Source organism: Phyllopteryx taeniolatus, chromosome 14, assembly GCF_024500385.1.
Source record: "Phyllopteryx taeniolatus isolate TA_2022b chromosome 14, UOR_Ptae_1.2, whole genome shotgun sequence".
NCBI lineage: Eukaryota > Metazoa > Chordata > Actinopteri > Syngnathiformes > Syngnathidae > Phyllopteryx > Phyllopteryx taeniolatus.
This window is the reverse complement of record NC_084515.1, coordinates 18843042-18866739: the sequence shown is the minus strand read 5'-3', so window position 1 is coordinate 18866739 and position 23698 is coordinate 18843042. Positions and strand designations below refer to the sequence as shown.

The following is a 23698-nucleotide window of genomic DNA, read 5'->3' as shown; positions in this document are numbered from 1 at the left end:
TTTCTGGCCGAATAGTCTCGGTGAACACGTTTTCAGTGCATCCCAAGTAAGAACACGCGTGTCGATTTTTCCTCATGTGTGGTTTCTCACATTAAAAAAACCCCCGGAAAAAAAAAATGGTTAAGATGTACCCCATTTTCCAAATAATCTGCTCTTCAGTGTTAGTGTGAGTTCCTCACCTGGGCTGCTGGGATGGAAGCGGAAATTATGTGCCTGCTGTTGCATCATTCCCATTGCACCGCCAGGTCTGATCATCTGTCCCGGACGACCATGAAGGCCTATGTTGTCTCCCTGTCCATGGAAAAGCATGGGTGGGCGAAGCTCCCCACGTGGACAAGTGAGCATAGATATGGGCCCACGGTCTGGGGTGCTGCTGACCTCATAGCTGCTGGGGATCTTCACACAAAGCAGCTCTGAAATGGCTGCCACCACTCCAGTGATGTTCTGAAGCATGGAAAAAAAGACTGTGTTAATAACACTCATGGGGTGATATTTTTAGGAGGCGATCAGCTATGTAATTAGTGTGACATCCGATTCCACTACGCACAAAACAACCATCCACTAAGGGTTTTTGACAAATTAAAATAAATCTTCACTGAACTGAAATACTCTTACTTCTGCTGCAGCTGGTCTCAATGTGATAGCTACAGAAACCAGCCCTGGTTTGGAATCGTTAGACATGGGACCAAACGGGGGTCCAAAGAATGCTCCCGAAGGCTCAGCCTTAATATGTTGCAATTTGACTTCTGATCCTTAAGGGGAAAATTGCAAAATGTTTATTTCACATCAATAAAAACACTGCAAGAATCAGTATTCTAATATGTGTGTATCAACATGTACATACCTTTCCCATCCGGCGCAGGAAGCATGGGGAGCACAGGGGAGACGCAGGGGGACGGTGGCTCTTGCTTCACCAATGACAGGTCTGGATAACGACTGATTTCCATGCCAACCACACTCTCAGGGGACGAGGATGGAACAAAACTGTCAGGCGTGTCCCTTGCCTTGCAAAGCTCCTGTCCTCTGTTACTGATACATTGCAGGGAAAAATACAGTAAAATCCATGCAGTTAATAGTGTATACCAAGAACTGTATGGATGTATTGTGTGTATCGGATACCTCAGTTCTTCCTGGTTGTTGTGGGGAGGAGTCGGAAGGGATGCGGGAACATCCACTGTTTTGGGTCCCTGAGCAATGGCCCGAGCTAGCAGATCTTCCTCAGTCCTAAACGGGACGTGTAGCGGCTTTGGAACAAGGCCTTTGGACACTGCGTTTAGAAGAGCACACAGTCATTATCGCGCTGCTGTGCTAACTAGTTCATTGTTCTCCTATTCCTAACCTGGAAATGTCATAATTACAGTAAATATTCATACGAAAAACACCTCTGGGCCATACATTTAAAAAAGAAATAATCAAATGGGAAACAGTAAGTACAGCAGTAATTGACATGCCTTTTTGTGCCACGTGACGACGCGTTCTTATGCCAGGCCCCATTTATAACCTCAAAATGACATAAACCAAGGACCCCGTGTACAGTAAACCTCTATTTTACCCATGGCAGCTGCTTTGCTGGCCAGCTCTTCTGTTGTAGCAAAGCCATTGATCATTTTCTGACGATTCACAGGTGGCGGGGTGGGAGGAAGAGATGCTGGAGGTGTTGGTGGGTTACTCAGGTTACTCTGCTTTAGGAAACAGTCGAGTCCCGGTAAGTTCATAACTCTAATGGAAACAGTCCAAGGACATCATGAATGTAAGCAAATCTAACCTTGTAGGCCAGCTGGGAGTAATAGTCAGAGACGCCATCTAGTGAGGCACTGCCAAAGGTGCCTGACAAGAGGTTCTCTCCATTTAACTGACCACTACCGTAGGGAGCAAAGTGGGCAAAGTTGACCCCGATCAGTGGCTCCATGAGAGGCAGCAGAGAGAGCTGCTGTGGAAATACAGAATGAAGATAGGGTATTAAACCATCCATGTAAAAAAAAAAAAAAAAAAAGTGCACAAAAATGAACTCATTATACATCCTCTGTGGTTCAAAACTTTTTATGTAACTTACTAAAGATCACACAATTACATAGGTGCTTGACAAATGTATTAGACCACCATAACTTCAATGCATAATATGCCTTCAATTTCAGTTATTAGTTTTTATGTAATTCACTTTTTTTTTTTTTTTAAATAACCAAATTTGAGCCAGTTCACTGGGCTCACTGAGAAATTAAGCATAAAACTGCAAAACAGTACGCTTGCAAATTCACAGATAATACAATTAAAACTGCAAGCAGCTATGAACCAGCCCTCGCACTCTTTTTCATGGCGAATCATCAAACTGACACCACGCTCTGCCCACATCAGATGGGCTTTGCAATTTGGAGTTGCCCATGTGTCTAACATACTTGCTACTTGATTGGTGCTCATTTGAGCGAGTTACCTAGTAGATGCTCAAAGCCCTGGAATTTGGCCAAAAAGGCAACTTCAAACCAAAATTGACGACTTCTTGCTATAACATTAATGCGTCTGAACAATAATAATAATAATAATAATAATAATACAGTGTAAGCAGCGGTAATACAACCGTTAGTGTGGGATGCAATTAGTTAACAATTCACCATGTAGCCTTCAGCTGCAGATTACCATTTAGAGAGAGAGAGAGAAAAAAAAAAAAAAAAAGAATTCTTCGCACACCTCTAAGTTACATTAGTTAGTTGGTTATCATTCTTCATTATATGTAATAGAAACGCTGGTATCGAGCCAACGTTAACATGTTCAAATCATCAATTGATCAGTCTTACCTGTTTTATTTGGGTCATCACTGGGTCAGGGCCAGAGTGCATTAGTTGCCTTTCATCGCCTTCCTTCTTCCTTTTCTTGTAGCGAGAGGGAGGTTTCTCTCCTCCTTTTGGGGTTCTTTTGTTCCTTCCTTTCTTCTTCTCCTGTTCATTGAAGAGATGCCTTTGAAAGTCCAGGGTGCCATCAGAATACGCCTGAGGACAAAAAAGATGTCACATAACACAAACGTTCATATTCTTTGAAGTAGCCAAGCAACTCACTTCAAGGTATGTGTTTTCAAGTGAGTCATTCAAAAATAGACTTGTGTGACTCATTACAATTATCCTATGAGTCAGCACACAACTTCAAGACTAAATACAACAGGACCACATACAATGGTTGTTAAGATGTGAGACACCACACACATGACCAGGAAAAAAAGGAAATCGTCATGTGTGTTCATATTGCTAATGTGTAGTGAGTGTACTTGATATGACCAACACACACACACATAAAGATGTCTGTTGTAGTCCAAAGCCTAAACTGTGAGCGGCAACATGGTGTACCCAGACCAGTGTTGCCACAGTCACCTTGAAAAAGGAACTTTGTTACTTAACTGATTACTTGATTTCAAAAGTAACTTTTTAGTTACTTTCAGCAGCTGCCAAGTGGCAGCAATATCACTTACCCACAGTACAAAAAAAGCAATAGCTTAACTGTACCCATTACTTGGTAATGTATGTATGCCACACGAGTTACAGAATGAAGTCATCGACATGAACCAATAACTTAAATATTAGTGTGGTTGAAGCCACATTAAATCAGCAAAGTAGTGCAGACTTGACATGCCAACACAAGCACACCATTCACAGTACACTACCGATTGTGGTCCATGAAGGCAAATGTGTGTGTGCGTGCCTTTGTGCGTGAATTTACATAAACGTGAACGTGAGTGGCGCACGCACGCACGCACGCACACCATTGCGCCGACCACAGTAATTTTGATCCGAAGAGCCAGAAAACCTCTCTTTCTTTCTTACTACGTCAGCCGTGAAGCGTGTTCAACCAGCTCACAGTCCGGACTTCAGACCAAGTTGAGAGTTCTCACTTTTCATTGTAAATATTATTTAAGCTAAGTATTGCAAGTCCAACAACAATAGTGTGGGGACAGTGAAATCGTGCATTTCTTTGCACTTTTATGGTACTGCACCGTCACTGTGCATTGTATAATAAACAATCACTTCCCAATCGCTTTCTCCTATCTATTGAAAAAAAAGTGTGATCTCGGTTTAATACACTGCTGGACTGCTCTTTGTTCGAATCACCAGCTACAAATTTGTATCTGCTGAGAGACATCGATGATGCAAAAGTAACTACTGTTTGTTTGAAGAAGTAACTGTAGTCTAATGACTTTCCCGGGGAAAGTAACGAGTTACTTTGCATGTTACTCAAAATGGCGATTTTTGGGAGTAACGCGTTACCGGCATCAGTGATCCAGACTGACGGAAAATACAATGTAGTAGTAAAAGCAGAAGAAGAAATACAAATTGATATCTGGTAAATACCTTACCCTACTCTTCCCGCCTTTTTTATCGTGGTGAATGACTCTTGAGACATGACACAAACTCTTAACACAGCCAGTTGTTCCTCTATTTGTGTCCAGCAACAGAATGAGATTCAGGCCCCTCCCTTTCTATTTGGCTATTGTCCCGTTTCACTTCATAACGACAGTCCATGGTTCGGCCAAACTCGTGCTGACCACAGTTGTGATCATTAAATTTTCTAAGCAGACCCAAGCCAGAGAATAATCTGTCAGGATAATGTTTTAGTAGCATCCGTCAATCAGGCCTTTGCTGGCTTTGAACGGAAGTGAGGTAAAATGCTCTTATTACGCCCGATTGTCAGTATGCGTGTAGCCTGCTTTGGTTGCTGTTTGCCTCACTACACTGCCCACTCCTTAAGTGCTCTAGAACCACGAGACACAAATGAATAAAATGACTGACCCCATTGCTGTCCACAGAGCTTTGCCTGAGCAGGGCTTTGCAGTCCGCAGGTTCCTCCTCCTCCGATCGTAGGCTCTCCATCGACTGCTGCTGGGAGAATTCGGGTGGAGTCGCACTCTTGTTCTTCAGTAGGTGCTTAAGTAGCTCGTTGCCAGCTTCACCCTTGTTTGGACTCTGCCCGGCAGGGAAGGGAGACCTGCTCCCTTTGCCGCCCTCCTCCTTCACAGAGCTCATCTCGGCGCCTACTGGGCCTTCTCTTGACCCGTGACACTCGCTGGCGTCGGTCTGCTCCAACTTGATGTTGCTGAGGATCCTCTCGTGCTCCTGAGCCTGTGCCCTCGTCGCGTCCAGCAACGGTCCGGCCTGTCCTACAGAGAGTTGCCTCTCTAGCTCAGAGTGACTCGGAGTAGAACATCCAAGCGGGGATCTTGACAGGTCTTGTTCTCCAAACAGATGAGGGGTCCTGGTTGGCGTCGAAGAGGTATCTGAGACGCACGGCGTCAATGGAGCGGTGAGGTCCGAGTGTGGCGTTGAAGGAGTTTTGATTGAATCTGCGTCGTCATCTTTTTTCTTTTTGCGGGTTCTTTTCTTTTTTCCTTTCTCGTCTGGTATGATGTTGGAGTACAGTTGGATTAAAGATTGCCCTGAGCCTGGGAAGTTCGATGGAAGAGGTGTAGCTGAGTCATTTGCAAATGGCGGACCTTCGCCTGGCATCGGAAGCATCATCCCGGGTCCAGTGAACTGACGAGGTCTGGGCTGACCCTGTGGAAAGTTGGACGCTGGTAGGCAGAGTTTATCTGGCCCAAAACCGGACCCCATTTCTGGCGGTATCATCCCGTTCCCCATCATGGGCCGCCGTTCACCTTGCATAAATGTGCCAGTTGATGAGCACATGCCTTGCTGCTGGGGAAACACAGGTGTGTGTTGTTGCTGCTGTTGTACAGGAAGCCTCTGGGGCTGCATGAACTCCTGTGGTAGCTCAGAGTTAAAAAACGGCATCTGAGCGAGCGGCGCTATGTTCCCATCTGGCCCAATCATACCTTGCTGCTCAATTTCCATGCGGTGTTTCAGGGCTCTCTGCCGTTCAACTTCCTGCATAAGCTGTACCCGCTGTCTCTCCTGTTGTTCCCGGAGCCTCTCCCGCCTCTCCCGCTCCTGGAAGCCCTCACTGAATGGATTGTTATCATCAAATTTCACACCACCCGTCTGTATGGGTTTAACAGCCCCTTGAGGAGTTGCTGCCAATTGGGGCTCCACTGGTACTTGTGAGTGTTGAAGCATGTTAGTCATCGGCATCTGATGAGGCTGCACTGGGTTTCCTGCATGTATCTGCGGGGCCATTATAGGTGGCATTCCAGGTCCTCCCATGGGATCAGGAGTGCCAGGGTGCCAGCCCGGTGGTGGATTGGGCATTCGTGGAGGGGCTTTTGGCGGCCCAGAATGAAGTGGCATTTGCATCACGGGGTTCATCTGAGGCTGGACCATTGGTGGTCCACCGGGAATGAGGCCAGCAGGACCCGGCACTGAATGCATCCCAGGCATTAAGGGTGTCATGTTGTTTTGTTGCTGTTTCACTCGGTATTCTTCGATGAGTTCAGCATGCTCCTTTTGTTGCTTGCGGATCTAAAATAGCACAAAAAGGCACATTCAGTGACCACCTACTGTTTTTCATTTGATTGTTTTATATTTATTGCCTACAAGTGTTTTTCATACAAATATTTACTATAATTAGGACTTTACTACCGTGTTAGTGAAGGTTAACGCATAAACGCAGTTGAAAACAAAGGACCCTGTGTAAGTTTATTTTTTAAATAATGTATACCTTCAAAAGTAAACAGCAGCTGGCATAAAGATACATTTAAAAGAAAAAAAACTACAAGTTACAAATGCTTTAAAATTTGAAACAAATTATCTAGCTATTCTTAATATAAATATACAGGGGGTCCTTGGTTTACGACCGAGTCCCGTTCAGACGGCCAAAACATAAACCCAAATTCGTCAAGTTGAAATACAGTTCGTAGGGGCTCGGACCGAACCAGGCTGCGATTAGCGGATACGGCCCAATAAAGGTTATATAATTTGTGATGAGGGGTAGTTATAATTGCCTATATTAATAGTTTTGACCACAAATATACCACATACTATGATCCTTAAACACTATTAGCATTTCATACACTTACAAACATCTTTAAAGATAGCTGCACTCTTAACAATGCGGTACAGCACACAAAAAACACACTTTTACCACATCATAGAAAACCGCAAGCAGGCGGAATTTTCTAGAGGCTTACGGAAAAAAATAAAATCCAGATACGGATGAATTCGCAATTGCCAAACGGCGAATGTGTGAGGGTTGCCATAATCCATCACCAACACAGTAGTAAATTCATAATCGTTAATTTGTATTAAAATACTACTGGACCCTACGTACAAGACAATCAAATGCAAAACAATAACTACGGCAGTAACAGAGTATCTGCTTGTGCAGCATGACATTCACACGCTGCTGCACAAACTAGTAAATTGCACGTCATTCGTAACCTCGAAACATCATGTTGAGAATCTCGTAAACTGAGGCCCCCCAGTATTCCAGTAATTAATAGTAATTTGTTACATATTTAATATAATATACTATTAGAATGAACTGTGCATTAAATTTCAGCAGCTTCTTAAGCTATTGAGGAGTTCTTTTTGTGCAGGTCTGTTTCGGGGCAAGCATTTTGAAACGTGAGGGTGAGTCAAACATTCAGTGGAGGAGCTACACCGGTCCAACTCTTCTTTACCTGTTCTAGTTGTTTCTGCACTACGCCCTGCTGCTCTGTGACATGCTTGAGCTGCTCAGCATCCTCCTCTGGGAACTCTCTCCCTGCCTTCTTCGCCGTTCTTTGCTTGGCAGACAAAGCTTTCTTTGACTTCCTATGAGCTCCGATCTTCTCCTCTAGAAACTTCTGCTGCATTTGAAGAAGTTGCTGAGTCTCCTGCAGCCACTCCTCATACTGTGCCCTTTGAGCATTGTCTGAAAGAAGACGGGTATCTTTTGTTAGCAAGCTTGACAGAATAAGAGGGTAAAACTAAATCTAAGCCTAACAAACCTGCAAATCAAATGTTACTAATGCAAATATATTTTTGGGTAAACTTACTAACAAATCCCGGTCCAAAATTAGGAGGATTCGGTCGTGGTACTTGTGTCAATCTGCCATCCTGGTGGAAGTAGACATGTTTGATAGTACAGTACATAGTTTCTTCTATCTAACAGCTGGCATTTGTTTTTTTTTGTTTTGTTTTTTTAAACAACCAATCATAGGGTAATATTACCTGTCCTACAACTTGTGGGGGGAGTGTTGCGCTTTCAGGAGAAGGTGCTACGGGGCCAGGTGGTAACCTGTGAGATAAACAAAAAAATAACTCCTATTGTTTCTTAAAAATAAATAAAATAAGTGGTTCAGGCCAACCGGCCAACATAACAATTCAAATCAAATGTAAATACATAGCGTTTTTCATACATAAAAATGCAACACAAAGTGCAGTACAGAAATGAAAACCAACAATTAAAATTACCTGTTCATAACCACTGGAGCCATTCCAATGTTGTTTTGAACCATGACTTTGTTGATGCCTTTCAGGGCGACCATCTTGGCTTTCATGATTGGGTCAGTAATCGCGTCAAAATCTTGACAATGACAAATGATAACAATTGGAAATTGATGGTTTAACATTTAATTATTTACTGTAGACCTATGCATGTGCATCTCAATAAATTTGACAATTGTGGAAAACTTGTTTGATGATTATATCTTACAGCTAACGAAAACTCACAATTCACCATCAAGAAATAATATAAAAGAATATTACATTAACAATCCAAATAATTTTAATATGGAAGTAAGGTAGGAATTGACCATTTGAAAGCATTTTCCTAAGTGTTTAATGAATCTGTATATTTTTTTTATTGAACAACTGTACAACTACTGTAAATAAATGGACTTTTCTAATTTATTGAGATGTACCCATAAGTTAGAAAAAAATACCAATGTTGGGGAAGAAAGAGTCACTGGAACGCTGTCGTATCATGGCCTGCATCTGTCTTTGCTGCTGTTGCTCTTGCTTCTCCTGATCTAAGAGGTCCTGCAATAGGAGGGGCTGTTCCTCCAGTAGAAGTGGACGGTGTTGGCCATGCTGAATCAAGGTCTGGTTCAAAACCTGTTGCTCCACCTGGTGGTCTTCTCCAAAGTCCGTCATCGAAGACTCTCCAGCAACAGTGGTGCTGGCTATTGTATGCTCACTCTCAGTGCCTAGGTTCTGCTGGGGCAGGAGGTTACTGCCTTGAGTGACATCTTCAACCATTGGGTTTAACGACTGCTCTTCAGGCTGCTGCTTAATGAGTAAACTGGACAGCACAGGGGTGGATTCAGAGAGGGCTCCTTGCTGGTTTGATTCCATGGAGTTCCCAGCGACCTCTGGGGATTTCTGACAGTCGTTGACCTCCGTTTTAATTTCTCTCCCATGTGCTAAAGTAGCACAATCCTGACTCCCAGGAGTGTCGAGTTTGACCTCGTTTGATGATTTATCACCTGTAGCGTCTGTCTTCTCCAGTGCAGTTGCTAAACTGGATGAGGCTTCGCTTTGAGTGGGGTCCAAGTTTTTGGTCATCACAGCAGTGTCAGCACTGTCATCCATAGGATCACTGAGATCCAGTTCCTCGTTGAACATGTCTTTTTTGATGTCATCAAGATCAGGGTCTGTATAAGCAATGATGTCAAATTTCCCAGATGTCAGAAAGTCATCAAGATGTAGGTCATTTGTCTCAAGGTCTAGGTCTTTGCCATCTTCAGTATCCAAATTAAGGTTTTCTAAGTCAGCATCCACTAAGTCTTTCACTTCTACATCTTCAAGATCTTTTACTGCAGATTCCTCTGTATCCAGTTTCTCCTCTCCAGTGTCACTGGCAGCCACAGTATCATTCTGACCAGTAGGGGGAGCAGACAGGATGATGGATGCAGACATGTTCTGGGCCTCATTTGGAGCAGGCTGGCTCATGGATCTCATCAAAGGAGATTGTTTGAGTGAGTTGTTCGATGACATTTGGGATTGCTGATGAAGATTGTCCATGCTGGCGGAAAGGGGTGCATGGCCAGTCTGGCTGGCCATTGGTTCCAACATCCTGGCCCCCTGAATTAATGGAAATCTGTTTTCTGGCGTCTCTGGCAAGCCTTGTGGCCTTTGAGCTTGGATGTTGGGATCCATGTTGCTTCCTTGCATACCAACTGCTGGAAATGCCACGCGTGGCCTGTTTTCTGCTGCTCTGTATCGAAGTTCGATGAAGGGCTGGCCCATAATGTTATGCTGTTGTACTGGCATACCGCGTGGTGGAAAGTGCTGGTGCAGAGCCATAGGATTACCGCCAACTGCCTTTGCCATTTCGGCAGACATGGATCGTCTCATCTGAGGAGGAACATTCTGCACTGGATGTTGTCCACGTGGAAACGGTTCTTGGGCTGAATGAGGCCCTAGAGCACCAGATGGAAATGAAAACCTACAATAGGATAAGAACATGTGAGTACAGAGGCAGCATATTGGAAAATTGCCATCAATTGCAAAATAAAACTATGTAAAGGGTAAAAATCAAAGCTAAACAAACCTTGGCCCCTGGTGTGTCAAATTAGGATCTCCGAGGTGTGGGCCCTGAGGCATTTGTCCTTCATGTCCTGCTGGAAAAGGTCCAGGAAACCTCATTAGCCCTCTTATGGGTCCTTGTCCAGGATAAGGTGGAGGAGGTCGGTTGAACATATCCCCCTGTTGTCCAGGGTCTTCCTGGGGCCACGGCCGTGGTGTTCTAGGAGCCAAGTTGCCAGGACCATCTTGAGGGCCCCGCTCTTGTCGAATGGCACTCCTTTGTTGCTGCTGCTTCAGGATTAGTTCTCGAATGCGTTGCCGCTGCAAAATGGAATGTGTTATAAACAAACGTTTGATAGATCACGTGCAAAAAACATTTGTGAGACTGCAAAAGAAGAACAGAACTGTCATTGTATCTCCAAGTCTGTAACGACAGCCTATGTAAAATGTCAACATAAAATTACAAATTCCTTACAATCACAAGCAATAAATTGAGTTGTATTACAATCAACAGATTTATTTTACACAAATTGTTTGGTCTGATAGGTTAGGCTTATGGCAAGATGAAGGAAAATGCACCATGAATTAATATGAAAGTTTATCTACTTCAATTACAGTTGGAAATTTAATAAACACTTTGACTTGCAGTTTTGTAAGCGTTCACTATAACAACAAAATTCTACCAAACAAATGTGGCGTAGAATTAAGTATATAAATCAGATTACAACAACAATGCAAACAATTCTGTGACTTTATCACTTCAACTTGTCATGTTTCATGAAACATGTAAAAATGAGCTGCACTACTGAAGCGATGAACTTATCCAGTCTATAAATAATCAATTTATAAACATAAATATAAAAGCCTACTGATCTGCAGTCACTAACATCACACATACTAAAGTAATATAGAGATATAGTCTCAAATATGTCGGTCGTATTTGGCCCCCCTGACTGACAGATGGTCATTTTTTATTTTTTGCTTTTGTCATGGTTTTTTTTTAGATGCTGGATCAAGTTTGTAGTGTTGCTCTACAGGTTATTGTTTGTCAAGACTGTTTCTTACTTTGTGTCGCATTGTCTTAACTTAATCTTAAATAGACCCAGACAATCGAAGTACAACTCCTAAAGTCGCATCTGTGCGTCCTCTCTCGGTTCTGCCGAGGCCATTTTCAACGATAATGTAGTGCAAACTTCCGTTTAGTTACTATTGTTTTGTTGGAGTGTTGTGTTGTTTTTTTTTTTCCTCAGTGTGAAGAGCGACTGAAGGCAGCATGACTGTGTGAAAATGCTTTGTGATTGGATGAGTAGTAGGGGGGGGGGGATGTGATTGGATGAGCGGACGTGAGGAAGGGGAGGAAGAGTGCAGAAGTGTGTATGAGTGAGAGGCGAAAGTGAAATGGTCACACGAGAAGCTTGTTCTTTTGGATAGGTTAGGGCCCGATTTTGATTGTTTGCTTTCTTTAATTTGCTGCCTTTGCGATTAAAAAATTGCAGTCATCTCCAGTATATCACGATGTCAGTTTGAATTGGATTAATCGTTCAGCCCCAATCAATGCTATATCAAAGATTCTACACCATGTCTATCAGCAGTGGAAGCAAGATGTTGACTAAAATTGTTCTAATAAAGTCAAATTCGGGAGACTAACATCTGAGAGGAAATTTGAATATTCCCAGTACTGATACCAGACGAAATAAAGAAAACTTCTCAATAGTGCACAAGAAAATCCTCAAGACAGTAGAATATAATAATATAATTATGTACCTGTCTGAGTCTCTCTTCATTTTCAGCCATAGCAACCTGAGCGTCAGAGGACACAACAGGCATTTGGGGGTTGTTAGGCAGCTGGCTTGGGTCTTGAGGGAGAATTGCATTGTTACCCAGACTTGACTGATCTTTAACTTCAATCTTCTCTGACTGTGGACGAGGGGTCAGAGGGGCTTGTTCAAAAGGGTCATGACCAGGCGTCTGACTGTGTCTCCTGGAGGGTGACCGGGTAAATCCATCATCTGGTACACATGGATGTTTGGGTGTTTGTGAGCCTGGATGAGGGAAATTTTCCTGAAGCCTGCCTTGAGGGGCAGAGAATGGGTCCTGAGTTCCCATAGATCCTTGCCTTAATGCTTGTCTATTGACTCCATCAGGCGCAGGATGCAGGGTCGCTGGAGACTGGGCGTAGGGATCATTTATCATTGTGCGGGGGTTCCCAGGCTGGGAAAACATGTCATTACTCCCCGGTCTTGATGACCCAGACGCACTAGTAAACGCCTCAACTGGCCCTCGACCGGTACCTGGTGACTTGGGAAACCTCTCCAAAGCAACGGGTCGGGGTGTACCTGGTGGCTGAGCATAAGGGTCCACAGAGTGGGAAGGTGACATCCTCTGGGCAGGGTGTGACTGATGAAGGAACTGGTTCATTCCACTGGGGTGAGGGGTGGCGGGAGCATGCGAGTAAGGATCCGAAGATGGGCTCGGGTTGTTTGATGGTTGATTATAGTTGTCGTGAGGACGTGGGGTGCCAGGAGGTCTAGCATAAGGCTCAAAAAATGGACGAGGTTGAGCATTAGGTTCGGGTCGAGGATTACCTGCAGGCTGGGAAAATGGGTCGTATGTGAAGTGATCCGGCCTTGGAGTGGAAGGTGCGTGGGTATAAGGATTTCTAGACATTTGCGCAATTTGTCCGTGCTGACTAAACGAGTGTGCTTGAGGTTGATGTTGGCCCATACGAGGCGGACTGGTAAAGTTGTCATTCCCAGATGGTCTTGGGGTGTGCGGGGGCTGTGCATAAGGGTCAGCCTGTTGATTCTGGGAGAACCTGTCTGCAGGATGTTGACCTACTCGGTATAAGGCTTCATGAGCCTGTGGCGGGGGCATTGGTGTCTTGAACAGTGGTACAGAGCCAGACTCATTGCTTCCAGGGATCGGTGTCAGTAGAGGTCTTGAGTAAGGGTCAGACAATATCATCCTGTTCTGAGCCATACGTTGATAAGCTTCATTTCTTATCATGGGCCTAGAGTATGGCTCTCTGCCTGGTGAGCCCATTGGGGGTCTTCCCTGAGCAGCGTGGCTGGACCTGGGTGGCCCCATGGGCTTCAGAAAGGGGTCCATTTCTCCAGATGGCCTTGGAGTGTCGGGAGGTTTGGCATAAGGATCACTGCTAATGGATGTTGGCGAGCCAAAGTTATCATGGGCAGGGGAAGGCCTTCCTCGGTCCTGCTGTTCCATCAAGGACGTGGGAGATTTACCAGATTCCATAGGCGTTCTACGACAGGCATTTGGCCCGAGAGTTGGTGGTCTTGGAGTCCCTACCATCTTGCCATATGGGTCCCATGGAGATGAAGGTCTGGATCCAGAGGAGCCCGGTGAGAAAACCTGTGGGGACTGAGGCTGGGAAGACGAGCCAGATGGAGGAGGAGGAGGGGGTCGTAAGAACACATCATCGGAAGGACACGATGTTGGTGTCCCTGGTAACTGTGGCCTCGCAAAGCTGTCTTTAGCATTTAGCTGTTGCATTGGGGATGTGCTTCCATTGCTAGGTAGTGAGGCTGGGCTCTGGTTCCCGCTGTTGTTGCCATCTCCCTCAGTCTGCATGTTGGTCTGTTGCAGCTGCTGTTGCTGTTGCAGTTGCTCGTTCTTAACTTGCTCCAGTTTCTGAGTAGCTTCGATTTTGGCTTGCTGTTTGCTTTTCTGCCTCATTTGCTGTTGGAAAACCAAAACAAAATATTCGGCATGAGACAATATGTTGTAGGCAACAAATGCCATTTGCTAGTCTCATGCAAAAAAAGTGAACTGGGCCTACTAACCACCAATGTCATCAGGGTTAATGCGGAGGGATAATGCAGTTGTTTTGGGAGCTTTTACTAAACCACCTCTTAGATGTCTTAATATTAAGTGGACCTGCTGCTGCCCTGACTTAATTGTATACCCTCTTACCTGTCTAAACTTCCACTCTTGTTCATGCTCTGACTCTTTTGGTTTCAAAGGGTCTTTAAACAGCAGTTCTGTGTCTAGTGGTATGTTGGGATCAAACACCTCAGGGGGCTGTGGATGCTGTGGATGGTGCCTCTTCACTGTCTCATTGGACATCTGGACTTTGTTGATGCGCAGGGCGGCTCGGTTATCTCTTGCCTTTTGCTGAAAGGCACATCGATACAAATTATCAAGACAAATCGCATATAGACAGATGGCAGAAAACCTAGGTAACTTTAACGCCAGCAATGCTATCAATACAGCAATCATAATTACTTCAAATGTTTTTTTGTTTTTTTTGTATGGTTCTGTAGTGAAGTCAATAGTCAAGCAATATTTGAAACAAAGACAATTTTAGTCTCACTAATGCTAGGTATATATTTTTAACTCAAGCTTTGGTCACTTCAAACTCTTGAACCTCATTACTTCGGCCACTGTGAAATGAGCACGGCGGCCAATATTAATTAGTTCATCTCTAAATGGCCAGATTTCAAATTGTACTGGCAAGAGGCCCAATGCATTACAGAAGTGTGTTAATGGGGAATTAAAAGTGACATAGGGCTTACACTTTGTTCATGGTGTGTTCAGAGACAGGATATGTTAAATCTAACGGTATTAATGATCTTACCACATATGGGGCCCTGTCTTGTGAACTAGCTTTCCTCCACAGTTTTGCAATTTGCTTTACTCTGGTGGACCAGTCTATTGAGTAGAAAAATACAACAAAGCACCATAGTAATCATTTGTACTTCAGGGACTGGGGGAAAAAGCTTTAGTGCCATGTACCAACCTGGGAATTCCTCTTTGAGGTTAGGGAAATTGATGTTAGTGTAAAGGACAGGTGCTACAGTGGCAAGCTCGCCGAGCGTCTCCTCCTTCTCCCACTTGAGTGTGCTCCTTTGGGCATTGGACATGGCTTCGGTTTCCCCCTCAGGCAATGATCCAGGGGCTGTGGGGCCAGGGCCATGTGCAGGCGAGGGCCATGGACCAACTGCTTCTCTAGGCATTTGACAGAACTTTCTATCCCTGTAAAGGAAAAATAAATATAATTGTTTGAATAAAGACCAAAAATAAATACAAGTATTATGCAATACAAGCATCCGTACATTACCTGGGATTGTCACTGAAAGGCATACGGTTGAGGGGGGAGAGGTTTTCTGAGACTAAGGGCCCTGCTCCTGAATTTGAGGGAAAGCGGTGACCTGTACCCATCATTCCATTGATCATTGGCATCCTTGGAAACATTGGATTGCCTGCAGTTAAATCAAAATGATGCAAGGACTTATTTGAACATTAAGACATTCAGTAATAGACACATGAATGTAGCAAATAAAGTACCTCTGTTGGCATGAGGGATACAAGTTCCAGGTGTGGTAGGGAGGGGCCCAGGACCCTGGGGATGAGGCACCTGTGGCGGAGGTGGTTGGCTTGTGCTGGGGCTGAGGACTGCGGTGAAGAGATCCTCCACATCCTTGCCCTCCAGCTCTGTAACAGGACAAAACAGCATACAGCTCTGTGATCATACTGCTCCTTGTTAAAGAAACGCATATCCCCAAAATTGGATCGATAGTGACAGACAACACAAAATCGGGTAAAATTACAAACCTGGGATTTTATACAGTTTGCTGAGGATTGATTCTGAAAAAGTAAAGAGAACATTTTTGGATATGTTTAACCTATGGGGATAAAGAGCTTGTTTTTGTTTTTTTTTTGCCTTGCCTCTTATGTCAAATGATGGCCTGGTCTCTCACACTTACCATCAGTGACCATCTTGTCTAACTCTGGACTAAGAATGCCATCCAGGGGTTCTTCTGTAAGGTTTCGAGGTGTCCTGCGACCAGCCTGAGAGTGGGGGGCCACTGGGGAACTGTTTGTGAGGGGCCCCACGTCCAGACCAGCTGTGGAAACAAACACGGACATACAAAAACAACCTTAAAACTCCCCACAAAAATACCTGACTGATTATGTCATTGTACCTGACGTGAACAACACAAAAACACATTCGGGTTGTTAGTTTTGTTGAAAAAGCAACAGAGTTAGAAGAAGCCCAAACCATCCATTGACATTATGTAAATACTCTCAACTAAAAAGCTGCAACTTTAACTAGTTACACAACTACGAAACCCATACAAATAACGGTTTCTTTCTAACTACATGTTCAAACATGCATTTAGGTAGCAACTGTTAAGCAAAAACAAACATTTAAAATGTGCAAATGTAGGAAGAGTAATACAGTGTGGCTCACTTTTTAAGCATCTCTTTATGAATTTCATGGATGCTGCCCACAGGAGATCGAACTAAGCAACTGTTTGGCTTCATGTACATTATTTACCCGGTATTTATCAGTACTACAGTTGTGCTGGTGACTGCCATTAGAAGAGATCTTATAAAATAAACAAAACCTAATGTCTTTTTTTCAGAACCATCTTGTGGAGTTGTTGGCTTATTAATGTATTACATTACATTTAATGAGCTCATACTAGACTTCCCTGCTCCTGCCTATTTCCCAGTTTCACGTGCATACACACACACACACACACACACGCACACGCACACACACACACACGCCCTTTACCTTCCCATCGTTGTACTTTATTTATAAAATTCTGTCCAGACCTTAACGGATCTCCCGTTTAGATTTTGTACATGGTTGTGTATTTGTTTATTAGTTGTGTACTTGAGTATGTGTACGAGTTTCCTTTGTACATTTGTTATTCGTATCCTAATTTTTGATTGAGCCTCGTGTAATAGATCACCACAGTAAATAAGAAACCATTCTTAATGTTCTATCATTAAATAAATTGAAGTGTAAAATGGTTTAATTGATCTCACAAAAGGTTAAACACGTTACATATGTTAGAGCAATCCAAGAGTATGAATCACTTTACATGCAAAGTCAGATAGACAGTAAGTGTAAAAAAGGAAGGCTGCTTTAAAGCGAGGGGATTACTAGACCAGTGAACCCTTACCAAAAGAAGGAGGTGAGCCATCAACCTGGAAGGAGCAAAAATCAAGACCTAAAAGAACCCAAAACCAGATAACATGAGTGGAAAAACAATGAACAAAATATGATTTGGACAATGCAAACAGGATAAAAATCAAAGATGAACAAAATATCTTATTTTAAAAATGGTGAAAAAAGCTGACTTTTTTTGCTGCCTGAGGTTTTCTTCAATTTGGGAAGAAAATAAACTCAAGAGCAGATCAGAGATTCTTGCAACTGCAACCGCCTATAGAATTAATGACGCACCAGAGTCACTGCTTGGCTTTCCGAGCATTCCCAAGATGTCTGCATCAGTATTCAAAACATCGGATAGATCAACTAATGGCTCCTCGGACGTTTCTGTAAATGGGGGGTAAAGGAAGACAAAAAAAAAAAAGAAAAAAGAAAAAAAAAATGTCACAAATTATAAACTGATGATGATGGTGAATGGACATGAGAGTTGAAATTTGAGAACAAAAACATAATATAACAACCTTAACAAAAAGACAATAACTGTGAGCAGTCCGATATCTGTAAACACTGGAGTTTTTTTGTTTTGTTTGAGTAATAAGTCAGAAATTATATTGTTAAGGAGGCAGAGCTTGAAGCATAACGCAGGGCTGATGCATACCATCAAATGCTTGGGGTGCAATTTAGGCTGTCAAAATGGGCTCTTTTGCATTGAAAGTAAATAAAGCAAAGGAAAACTTGGTTCTAAGGATGGATTTACACTGCAGGCCCAAGTGCCCAATTCTGATTTAATGCCTACGTCTGTTTATTTTGACTGTCTATTTCAAGTGACACATAACCCAATACGGCCGCTTCCATTCACAAAAAACATGATACAACCTGCTGACGACCGAATTACAAGTAACTTACTCCACAAATGTCTACACTGGCCAATGACAACACAGAGGTATACAATAATAAAGTATTACATGTTACAGAGTGTGGCCTGGGCTGACTCTTACCCCCATTAATTCTAGGCTTCACGGGATCAGGATTTTTGGGGCCGATCAGCGAGTTTAAAAAAAACGAGAACTGATCACCGACCCAATCACAAGATGGAGGAATGTGTCTATTTAAATGACCTGTTCATTTACTGTATATACTTGTGTACTTAATTGCTCAACAAATATTTAAATAAAATAATTTGCTTTGTTCTTCTATTTATGCCAGTGAGGCATAGTGACAGACAGAACAAATGAATGGTCTTCTATTAGATGGCAGGAAGTAAATACAGTAATTAACGTATCCACTTTTTGTGACATTTTTGTTTGTTGGTGTGCTGTGAGATTTTTCAATTGTAAAATATCTTCCTTGGCTCCATAAAGGTTGGAAATCACTGCTCCAGTCAGATTGTGTATTCTAATCAGTCAGGTCAAACCAACATTACATGACAGAAATAATGGGTGCTAACTTACTGTAATTAAATTACTTTATTTTTAACTAAATTACTTCATCCACATCGAAATCTTAGAGCACGATTCGACAGAACGGCAGCATGTTTACGTCCACCCGTTCGTGCTACCGCTAGCTTGCTAGGCTACATAACATTTTATTGCCTGCTTGTGAGCCATATCGTATTAAAAGTATGTGAACATACCTCAAGCAAGCCTTAAACGAACGTCCTCTCCTGTCCTGAGCACCGGTGACCACCAACATGTTTTTTCCCCATTTTGTCCTTATAATACCGTTGGCTTGCTCCACTCTTGTTGTCGTCGCCACGGTAACGAGTGTATTCGGTTGCATTTTGAGTTGACAAGATAAAGCCCAATGATCGTAAAAAACGGGATGTGGTGGTATCGGACTACAAGATTTAATTGCAGTAGTCTGACAGTGCAATCGTGAAAGAGCAAATTTGTCTTTTAGTCTGATCCGGGCATTACGTGTTGTCTGTTCCACACTGCCGACGTTTTTTTTTAATTTTTTTAAATAACTTCATTGACAGTCAGATATTTACAGTACTACGTCAAAAGACATGCGACAAGGCTAAAAATAAACTAGGTTTTGGATTCAAATATACTGTGCACGCGGTGACGTGGAGTTAATGTATTTTGCGAATTATGACAAAGCCGATCAGCATAAAATGCTAAATATCGGCTGATACTGATCAGCCCGATCAAATCGGTGTAAAGTCTAATTCATTACTCAACTGGGAGCCAAGAGCAATTATTTTGTTTTTGTCCATTTTTATTTTTATTTTTTAATGATGAATACACCTCTAATGTAGCATATCTTATGGTATCTGTTGTTGTAGTGCAGATTTACAGCAGCTGTCTTTATTAGTGTTGTTTGGGCAGTGTGTATAAGTAACCAATCTGTGTATTTCCATGACGTCAAGCTCATACAGACGCGGTAAATCTGAACGGTGCATTCATGGCCAATATCTGATGCGTATCAGATTTTTAATACATCTTTAATCAACATTTGCAATTGACATGATTCCAATCTGAAGATATAACATTTTCTCTTGCTGCCATGACAAATAACAATTGTGCGACTTGAGAGAGAAAAAAAAAGGGAATTGTGTCACTTGCATCCATGCTGTGTAACGGACAAACCTGTGTATGTGCTAATGAGTATAGAAATTAGAGGGTGGGAAATCAGTGCATGACTGAACAATGATGGAAATATATGTTTCAGCAGTCATGTAAATGACTAGAAATGCAATTTGAAGAGTGGACCTGCATTGATAGCAATAACATTCTTGGTAGGTGACGACACCATGTAAATGTAACAAAAAATACAATGTAGGTGGAATGAATGACCATATAACAGCCCATTATTAGGTTTTTGCAAGTTCCTAAAGATTTTCAAGCTATTAAAAACTATGTTTGAATCGGCCATAAGATGACTAGCACTGGTTTAACCGAATTATTGAATTGAAATATAGTACATACGTTCTGCAAGTGGTCTGGTAGGGAGGGATGCTGCAGGGGCGCTGAGCAGAGGGTCTGCTGAAGAGTTTAGGAAGCCGGTGGTAAAGCGCCTCCTTTCGAGTTGGCTTTGCACTTCTTCGATTAGACCTGACTCCACCCCTTGCTGCCTGCTCTGTTTGCTTTTGTCCAGAAGGTCCTTTCCAAAGAACGCCTCCTGAGCAAGACAAGGCAAAGCACTCTTGAAGAACTGTCAGCCCACATCTCCTGACATGATTATCAGAAAGACACCTTGCCCGTGGGGATCACATTCAAATATGCACTCAAGGAGTATGAAAACATCAGCTCTGAAACCAACAGTAATAATGCAGCTGACCTCACTTTTGTCAGCACCTATCAACCCCAAAACCCCTTATTCCCACACGGCACCCGCAATCTTAGAAGACAAGTAACAGTAGCAGTCCCAGCTGCACAAGGACATTAAAAGCCCAATGTGTTACTGGTTTAATAATGAATGAAATGCTTTGCAGAGTTGGGACCTCTCGGTTTGACAGAGCACCACCCGCTTCCGCTGTGGTGGGATAAAGAGCAGTGCTGACAGCTTGCCTGTGGCTTCATGCACATCACATATATGTGTTTTGGCCAACACAAAGTGACAGTGAGCTATTGTCTTGAAACAAGGAATGTTCAAGTCACATCCATTTAAGCTATTTTTTTTTTGGGGTGACTTAACACAGATAGGTCTATTTAAAGAGCATGAGTTCTTTCTCCCTCAAAAAACAACAACAACAACAAAAAACAAAAAAAACGCAGAGGGACCGGGTGCTTAAAATTTCAATAAATGGTTTCCACGCAATGCACTTTGAATTACCCAGCTTCCCCAGGGTGAGACACAAATGCAACTTCAGATACAATTTGTGCAAATGATTTATGCTACAAAAATAAGTTTCCCCAATTAAGAAATAAGCAAAACTAGTCACTGGAAAAATAATATGGATTAGTGTGACCAATTCATTTCACATTAATCTTTGCAAGGTGACAGACCTGTAGATAGGTAGGAAAAGCCTCCTCCAGTTTAGTTTTCTTCTTTCGGTAGCGTTTTTTTATTTTTTCCGCAACTTCTGCTCCAGGAGGCATCTCATCCACAGGCGTGTCAGGCAGCGCCACTGTCCACCCCCCAACTAAAAACAAAAGAATACATAGCAATATTTTTCCATAGCTACATGAAAAAGTGTTAAAAAATTGGTTTTTGTTTTTCCAATATAATACTTCCAAAAGTACAAGGGGTCTTCAGTTTACGACAGTACTGAATATTACGAACAGCAAGTAATGAAATAGTTTGGCATACGAATATGTTGAATATGTCACGCAACACAAAAAAGGCAGGCTCAGTTATCACCATACTTACCATTTTTTCATTTGATCGTTGTACATTTACGGCCTAGAAATGTTTTTCATCCAAATATTTACTGTCATTATGACTTTTCTGTAGTAATCTACTAGAGTAGGTTAATGAGAGTATACGTCATCTAGTGGTACAAGATGCTCAGTTACCACTGTACTTAATTTCTCATTTGATTGATTTGATTTGTTTTTCCAACATATAGTAATTATGACTTCTGTGTTCGCATAGGTTAGGTTATATGATAGTAGGGCGTGTTCCCACTTTTGTACAAATTGAGGTTACGCCGCCGTCGAAGTTAAACAGAGGACCCCTCGTATACAATTTATGTCACTGTATACAGTAATGCAAAACTGCACACACCCTCATCTTTTCCAATGTGACACTCCGACACCGAACCAGATGAATCCTTTCTACACAGGGATCGTTTAGCCTTGCCTGGACCTTGGCCCGGTCGGCTTCTCTGGCGCACCATGAACCCACCAATGCCTTGAGGAGATTCATTAGCATATTCAATGCAAAGACAATCTACTTTCATCACAATCATGATAGGATTTTTAATGCTGCTGAATTTTGTGTGGACTGTACAAGCCTCAGTATTTGGTGTGAAGTCTAAGAAACACTAGCTAGAACCCTGGGTTAATCAGGGCGCACAGTACTTGCTACGGCCATAGCGTCAGGCTTGTACTGTCACATTTCACGCCTCAGAGGAGCTGTCTCCTTCACTCAGGTGCCCTACCCGGCCGGTACGGTTTCCTCTTCCTCTTCTTGCCGCTGTCGACCCCCTTGGAGTCGTCTTCCACGGGCTCCCGCTCTGGGCTGGAGTCAGACTTCCCCTCACAATCCAAGAGCTCCGTCTCCACTAAATGAAGATAATGCTGATGATGAGTGACAGCCCTGCGGCAGAGAACACCTTTGCCATATCCCAACTCCCTCAACACAGAACCGGGGTCAATTAGATCTGAACCCCACTCAGAGGAAGGACATTAACCTCATTGAAATCAAGGTCATTTCATTTGCTGCTTACTTCAGCGGTGGCTGTTTCCTGTTATAATCTCTCAGGTCCTTTTACTCACTGCTCAAGGGTGTTATGTGAAGAACCCTAAATTCCTTGCAATTTTATGTTGAGAAACATTCTTAAACTGTTGGACAATCTGCTCATGCAGTTGTTCATAGAGTGGTGACCCTCGCCCTATCCTTGGCTTCTGAAAAACTGAGCCTTTCGGGGATGCTCCTTTTATACCTAATCATGACACTCACTTGTTTCCAATCAGGTATACGCACAAACTACGTCCGCATCCGGCAACTCAGGTAAAAGCACTTCCGCCTCGCTCGGGTGAATGGGGAAGAGGACCATTTCAGAGCATCCGTAGGAACTTTAAACAGCTACGTCTTTTTTTTCTTTCCCCCTCTCACTGCAGAGCCACCAAAGATGAGTATAGACAGTGTTTGGGCTTTGTTCGTGCTGACATGCATGATATCATATTGATATAAATAAATGACATGTATTTAACTTTGTCCGAAGACACCAGCCATAAAGAAAGGTTTTAGCAAGTTTGGCTTCAATGGTGTAATCGATTCTAGTTATCATCCTTATCATAGCATCCACAGGAAGCTCTTCCGTGTTGGTCACATGACATTCCGCACGCCTGTCCCAGGTTTTTTGGAACATGTTGCAGGGATCAAATTCAAAATGAGAGAATATTTGACAAAAAAAATAAAATAAAATAAAATAATTCATCAGTTCGAACATTATCTCGTCTTTGTAGTTCATTCAACTGAATAAAGGGTTGAAAAGGTTGCAAATTGTGCTGTGATTTTATTTCCGTTTTACACAACGTTCCAACGTCAATAGAATTGGGGTTTGTGTATGTATGCCCGCACACCACTGTAAATGAAAAAAATATTTCAAAATATAAAACTTAAAACTACACATGGACACAGGTGCATCTCCAGTTAGAAAGTTCATTTATCTCAAGAGTTCAATTTTAAAAGTTAAACTCATTATAGTTTTGGGTTTTCTATACTGGGGAATCTATGACTATTTTTCCAATTGAACTACTGAAATAAAGTTTTCCACAAT

The 23698-nt window shown here is 42.8% G+C and overlaps 1 protein-coding gene across 10 annotated transcripts in view; it reads right to left on the bottom strand.

Moving 5' to 3' along the window:
* Window positions 1-23698, bottom strand: part of kmt2cb (lysine (K)-specific methyltransferase 2Cb) — an 85773-nt gene that overhangs the window by 11466 nt on the left and 50609 nt on the right. For 3 of the 10 annotated variants that reach the window (XM_061797241.1, XM_061797249.1, XM_061797251.1), the window contains 28 exons: window positions 22355-22477; window positions 21979-22104; window positions 21258-21394; window positions 20238-20430; window positions 17602-17694; window positions 17321-17368; window positions 16109-16249; window positions 15957-15989; window positions 15690-15836; window positions 15463-15604; window positions 15142-15377; window positions 14980-15053; window positions 14316-14516; window positions 12147-14081; window positions 10408-10703; window positions 8798-10302; window positions 8328-8439; window positions 8085-8151; window positions 7910-7970; window positions 7553-7785; window positions 4770-6392; window positions 2790-2981; window positions 1766-1930; window positions 1553-1682; window positions 1120-1267; window positions 845-1029; window positions 616-752; window positions 180-444 (listed from right to left, as the gene is read on the bottom strand). In XM_061797241.1, the coding sequence (XP_061653225.1) occupies window positions 180-444; window positions 616-752; window positions 845-1029; window positions 1120-1267; window positions 1553-1682; window positions 1766-1930; window positions 2790-2981; window positions 4770-6392; window positions 7553-7785; window positions 7910-7970; window positions 8085-8151; window positions 8328-8439; window positions 8798-10302; window positions 10408-10703; window positions 12147-14081; window positions 14316-14516; window positions 14980-15053; window positions 15142-15377; window positions 15463-15604; window positions 15690-15836; window positions 15957-15989; window positions 16109-16249; window positions 17321-17368; window positions 17602-17694; window positions 20238-20430; window positions 21258-21394; window positions 21979-22104; window positions 22355-22477 (8748 nt within the window). The remainder of the gene's footprint in view (window positions 1-179; window positions 445-615; window positions 753-844; window positions 1030-1119; window positions 1268-1552; window positions 1683-1765; window positions 1931-2789; window positions 2982-4769; window positions 6393-7552; window positions 7786-7909; window positions 7971-8084; window positions 8152-8327; window positions 8440-8797; window positions 10303-10407; window positions 10704-12146; window positions 14082-14315; window positions 14517-14979; window positions 15054-15141; window positions 15378-15462; window positions 15605-15689; window positions 15837-15956; window positions 15990-16108; window positions 16250-17320; window positions 17369-17601; window positions 17695-20237; window positions 20431-21257; window positions 21395-21978; window positions 22105-22354; window positions 22478-23698) is intronic. The other 7 variants (XM_061797247.1, XM_061797244.1, XM_061797242.1 and 4 more) reach the window with 7 other exon arrangements.